The sequence below is a fragment of the Anas platyrhynchos genome, chromosome Z (assembly GCF_047663525.1).
Source record: "Anas platyrhynchos isolate ZD024472 breed Pekin duck chromosome Z, IASCAAS_PekinDuck_T2T, whole genome shotgun sequence".
Taxonomy (NCBI): domain Eukaryota; kingdom Metazoa; phylum Chordata; class Aves; order Anseriformes; family Anatidae; genus Anas; species Anas platyrhynchos.
Genome location: NC_092621.1, coordinates 55,562,259 through 55,568,258, shown reverse-complemented (window position 1 = coordinate 55,568,258; position 6,000 = coordinate 55,562,259). Strand labels below are relative to the sequence as shown.

General features: G+C 56.0%; 1 protein-coding gene across 1 annotated transcript in view; it reads left to right on the top strand.

Annotated features, from left to right (window-relative positions):
* The first annotated feature begins 1,008 nt into the window (after nt 1-1,008).
* The window catches only part of CPLX1 (complexin 1), a 125,235-nt gene continuing 120,243 nt past the window's right edge, over nt 1,009-6,000 (top strand). The window contains exons 1-2 of the mRNA XM_072031364.1: nt 1,009-1,168; nt 1,799-1,901. Coding sequence (XP_071887465.1) covers nt 1,871-1,901 — 31 coding nt within the window. The 5' untranslated portion in view covers nt 1,009-1,168; nt 1,799-1,870. The remainder of the gene's footprint in view (nt 1,169-1,798; nt 1,902-6,000) is intronic.

The window sequence follows — 6,000 nt, the reverse complement described above, 5'->3', positions numbered from 1 at the left end:
GCTTTTCGGAAGGCTGTCAGCAGCAGTGCAGCACACCCAGTGGAGCTCCCTTATCGGGTTCTGCTGGAGGTGGCTTTCTGGGAGCTCTCCGGGTCAGACCCAGGCGGGCAGGCGCTGGCCTCAGCATCGCACCGCGCCTCCGCCTCCCTACAGCAGCCACCCAGGACCTCCCTGTGCCGAGGAGGCGTCGCAGCCCCTGGAGGGGACCGATGCCCTCCTGCCGTGCCCGCTGGTCCCCTCAGCCCCCAGGGAGCCCTCCCCGACCTTCAGCCGAGGTCCCCCCACGGGGCTCTGTGCCAGCGCTTCCCCCGGCCGCCGGCTCCGGGGCTGCCCCATCCCTTGGGTCCCTTGGGTGCCTCGGGGGTGTCGGTCCCACCTCCCCCGATGGTGACAGGGGGCGGCCAGGCGCAGCGCCCGTCGCCTCCGGGGATGCGAACGGCGCAGGATAAGTGGGAGAAGGGAGCCGAGCAGCCGGCCGTCCCTCTCAGTAAAACCCAAGGCAGAAGAGGAGGGGACGCCACGGCGACATCCCTGCCTCTGCAACTCCTTCAGGACCCCGGGAGCGAGGAGGGGTCTCCGGGGAGGACCCGGCACGGAGGACGCGGGTTGCTCCGCCACCTTCCCCCTCTCGCAGGAGGGCGTTTTTTGCCGAGATCTCCCCCGGCACACCGCACACACGCGCGCTCACACCGGCTCCCGAGGCGATGCGAGGCAGCAGCCGCAAAAACCCACCAGCGGGCCGATCCCCACCCCCGCCGGGCGAAGCGGCGAGGATGCCCGGCTCCTGCGGGCGGCCGGGGACGGGGTGGGCGGCGTGCACGGCGGCACCCGCACCCCCCCGCGGCCGGGCAGGGACCCGCTCGGCGGCGGGCACCGAGGGGCGAGGGCGGCGCAGGGAAGGGGCGGGCGAGCCGGAGGCAGGGGGAGGGCGAGAGCCCGGCTCCGGCAGCGGGGGGAGGAGGAAGGAGGGACCGTGTCGGTGGGATGGTCCGGAAATCCCGTGATAAAAAGAGGAGCGCGGGGGAAAAGTAGGGAGAAGCTCCGCACTCGTCCTCTCTTTCCCCCTCCTACCCCCGAGCCCGCAACTTCCCCGGCAGCCCGCGGGCACCTGCCGCCGGCACAGCACCGCACGGCACCGCACAGCACCGCACACCCGCCGCCGAGCGAGGTACCGTGCCGTGCCGGGCCGTGCCGGGCCGGGAGGGCAGCGCGGGGTGCGGGCAGGGCGACCCCCGATCCCCGGCGAGCAGCCGCGGGGCTCGCCCGGTGCACGGTGCCCGGTGCGCGGTGCCCGGTGCGGGTCTGGGAGCGGCTGCCGAGCTCCCCGCGGCCGGTGCCAGCAGAGGGAGGCAGCAGGCTGCGCGGAGGGGATGCTCTCCCCGGGAGGGATGCAGCCCGCTCGCTGGCACGGCTCCGGCACGGAGGGGATGGAGGTGGCGGTGTCCCCCGGGGGCGCACGGGCAGCTCGCCCCGAGCCCCCGCTCGCCCCGCCGGGCACTTGCGGAGCGCTTCACCTTCAAACGCCCCCTCCGGCACCGAGGCGGCGAGGGAGAAAGTTCAGGGCTGCTTTAACGCCTTGCTGCCCGGCTGCGGGGGGCGACACCGGCTCTGCGCCCACGGGCTCGCCGCCACCCCTCCGGCTTTCCCCACCGGGCTCGGGGCTGCCTCGTCCCGCGGGGCCGGGGCTGGAAACTTGTGGAGGGGAGGAGAGCTGCGGGAGAGGGGCTGGGGAGGGCCGGGGGGCTGCCTGTCCTCCTCCCGGGGGCACCGAGCCTCTCGTGTCTCTGCCTCCTTGCAGGCTGCCCTCCGCGGAGTCCCGGCCTCTGTGCATGCGAGGTGTGAAGCTGGGCGGCACCCCCAAGCCATCGCCATGGATTTTGTCATGAAACAAGCCTTGGGAGGTAAGTGTGGTTGGCACGCCGGGGGTCCCGCGTCCCCTCTTTCCCCACTCACCAAGAGAGGGGACGGGCTGCTGAGAGCCCCTGGCAGGGCCCGCAGCTGGGAGAGGTGTTGGGGGACCGCAGAGGAGCATGCCAGCCACTGATTCATGATCCCAGAGCCAAGTGTGTGAAGAATCTGGGCAGGAGAGGGCAGCAGCAAGCAGAGACTAAAGCCCCGTGCCATGGGAGAGGCCTCCCGCACCAGATGTGCAGGTCCTGGGTCACGCCTGAGCTGGCCCCTACCAGCTGGCCACATGCACGATGCACAGGTCCTGCTTTGCTTCTTCGTGCCCACCGAGGCAGCTATTACAAGGGCTGCAGACAGCCTTAGCCAGAGGAAACCCAAAGGAAGAGTAGCAAGTTGTGTGTGGGGGAGCCCCCTTCCCAAACTCCCTCCAGACCTTGGCTAGACCTTGACCAAAGAATGGCCAGTGCAGGGAATTTTTGTACCTGGTATTTGGAGAGGTTTTTTTTTTTTTTTTTCCCTTGATTAATATTACTGCTGCAATAAGCAGGGAAACAATAATAAAGTATTCCCTCACAACCTATGTAGATCTGCAGCAGACCTCTATGACGTTTTCGATGTGTTTCCTCCCATGTGCGATGAATCGTTTTCACCTGGTGGTGGGAAGTCAGCAAGGCAGCCGCGTGGGGGAGAGAATTGTGCCGCAGTTGTGCTGCCTTCCCGGGCTGCTCAGCCTGACTGCTCAGCCAGAGCAAGACTGTCACTGGGACAATGCCAAACACAGGCTGCCCTTGGGAGCTGGCTGGCCTCCGAGGAGATCCACGGTGTGGTTCTGATCATTCTCTGTGCTGTGATGTGTGCACCTTCCATTAATTTTCCTCCGTAGGAGAAACTGTAGTCATGGGACTGGGGATATTTCTTGCACGGTGTTATTGATATCACATGCATTTTCAACACATGGTAGGGACATTTGCTGCAGGACTGTTTTCTTTGGTGTGGAAACACATTTTTAATCTTTGAAAGGAAAGAACTGTGGTTTTTTTTTTTTTTTTTCATGAAGGCAGTAGTTAAGAACAGAGCAAGCACCCCTGGTTTTCATTGGGGTGTTTTGAATGGGGAGAGCAAACTGGAGAAGAAAGGTATCTTGGTATCTTGGTATTTTATGCCAGCAAGTAAGACCCTATTTGAGAAGATAACTGTTCTTGTGGTAGCAGTGTTACACCTCATTACTCTTTGGTCCCTGTTTTGAGGGAGAAATAGTTTTGAGGACAGCAGGTTTTGCACTGTTCTCTACAGTGTGAATGAGGTTGCTTACACAGGAGCGAGCAAGTGTACCTGAAAACTGGAGATTTAGCCAGTGCAGCTGGAGGTCGAGCAATCCACTAAGGGGAAATAACTGCTTATAGACTGCAGTTAAAGGCAGGGGGAGGAGGGTTGCAGCAAAGGAGTAACAGCTGAGATGCATGCCTTTTCTTGCGGTGTAGTGACTAGCCAGGCTTGGAAGCAGTGCGTGCTTGTGCTGAACAGCATTTACTCTGGGCAGACATTCATTCTAGCATGATATTTCACGCCAGGGTCAGGATTTGCATTATAAGAGGAGATGCTGAGAAGGCAAATCCAAAAAGCATCTGTTGGTGAAGTCTGAGTTTCTAATGTCTCAAGCAAGATGCTGCCCAGGGCACTAGATCTTCTGCCAGATGACTTACTGGATTAGCAAAATGTGGCTGGTGTTTGCCCCTTGCTTGATAAAGGAGAAGACTGCAGAGTGGTAAAAACCAGGAAGTGGTAATTCATTAAGCAGAGACCTATTTTTAAATCAGAAACAGTTCTGAAGAGGAAAAACAGTATCTCCCAAGGCAAAGATATTGTAGGAAGTAAAAGTGCTTTTGGACACTGGTTTCCCAGCCGGTGTTAAAGCTCCAGCTGATGCAAGCACCGTAACCTGGCTGCATTGGTACAGCAAACTGAGGACCAGCAGTTACAGTTTATTTCCTTAATTATGGGGCTAGATCCCTTTTTGTCTGCCAGTTCTGAGAGCCAGAAAAAGATGCCCAAAGTGAGCAAAGCACCCAGCATCTGGTGGGTAGTAGGATGCGTTGTGTGATCTGCTAGCAAGCTTTCTCATTAGACCATGACCGTGCGATTTCAATTTAACGTGTCTTTTCCCAGAACACCTCTGAACTTTTTTTTGCTGCTTGCTTGTTTGTTTTATTAATATTATTATTAGTGTTTTTTTGTTGTTTGCTTTGCTCTTCAAAAATTCTTATCCTATCTTCAAAGCCCCTTTTGCATTCCTGGAAGAAAGAAAAAAAAAATCCATTTTGGCAGTAAGGGCCGCTGTAATTTGCAGAGGGTCAGGCCTGCTACAGATATTGACCATAGACCACCTGCAGCCATGACTGCTGAACTCTTCCACTGTCTCACCTGGGGACACCTCGCAAAGACTAGGGACCAGCTGGGTTTCCTTGTGTGAGCACAGGTGTATGGCATTTCCACTCCCCAGCATCCAGCACCAAATGGGTCTCAGGCCAGAGCCTGGATCTGTCACCTGCTTGCAGGTGGGGTGCTTTTGCAGGGAGAGCATTTTGCTGCTGTTCAGTTCTTTGCAGAGCTCTGAAACGTGTGAGGACTTTGGGATGAGGTTACATGCTGCTGGAGCGATCACAGAAGGTACTGGAAGGACAGCGTCAGGGCTTTCCCCCCTCCTCACTCCCCTTCTTGAGGAAGAGAAGGTCTCACACTTTGCTTCATTAGTAAGCAGTGGCCTTGGGAGGAAACTCCTTGTGGGAGTTTTCCCACTGCCTTTGAAGCAATCTCTGAGGGTGTTTGCTCAGTCTCTAATGGCATTTGATGATCAGATTTGTTTTTCCTTGGAGTTTTGACAGTCAGAGGGGTAGTAGTAATCAGGAAGCTGTCTTGAAAGGTGGGTGAGATGAGTTAGCAGGCAAGGAAAGGCAGTTATCCTGCGAAGTGTAGGACTGCTTTGTTTAGGAGCCTGTGTGACTCTAGAGAGTTGGGGTTTTGTGAAATTAGTTTGGCGGGTTATTGTATTGCTGAAACAGAATGTGTTATTTCCCTGACTTGTGGTTAGAGGGGGTCTGCAGAAGCCTGCTGTTTCTGTGCAGTGGAGAGCTCACTTCTGCCGTGCTGCCAGCACTGGGATTTTGCTGCTAGTCTTGGCAGCAGAGACTTTGCCTGGATGTTGGCAGGCTTGAGATGTGTCTTTGCAAATTCTTGGCCTCTTCGAGGTAAAACCTCTGACCCTTTCATCAGTAGTGGGGGCTGTGGTCCAGGAAACGCACTACAAATTATTAGCTTATTTGGCCAGCAGGTTTCTATGGCTTTTTTTTTTTTTGTTTTTTTTTTTTGTTTTTCCCCTACCCAGCACATTTCAGCACTCTGTGTCAAAAGTCCTCCCGTTTACTGTTTGTATGACAGTGCAGGCACCACGGATTTGAAATGCAGTCATGATTCTGATTTGCTGTGTGGGATGACAAGAGGAAAACAGCAAGAGGAAACCTGGGGGCTTAAAATCACTGCTGCTTCTTCCAGAGAAGCGACAGAGACAGCAAAAGGGTGTTTTATACCCTCCACCCCTGATCAGAGTCCTGCCACACCAGCAGGCATTGACTTAAGTGTGTACTGGTAATTTTCCTGTTCCTGTGACAGATCACTAAGTGAACACAACCAGGATGACTGCATGATTGCATTTTATACTAGGATCGCTCTTTTGCAAGCCAGGTCAGAGCTCTAGAGGATTGTTGTCATGATTAGTAGAGCAAGGTGTATGACTTCCAGCAAAAAGATGGCAGCAGACGCCCTGAAATGGTCCCTGGAAGAGTTTAGCCATGGTGTTTTTCACTGGACATCATTTACCTCTGCATTGCTTGTGTGAAGGCAAGAGGTACACTAATATCTGACTCCCAAGCCATACTGCACTGGCTCATTTCCTATGCCACTGTGGCATGGACAAACAGAAACTGGGCTGAAGCAGAAGAGACACTAACTAACTAACTAAGCTCTGCTAGCTAGCTTCCTTTTGCTGGGAGACTTGAGGGCCAAGGAACTTAGGCATTTTCATATGGAAAAAGAGAA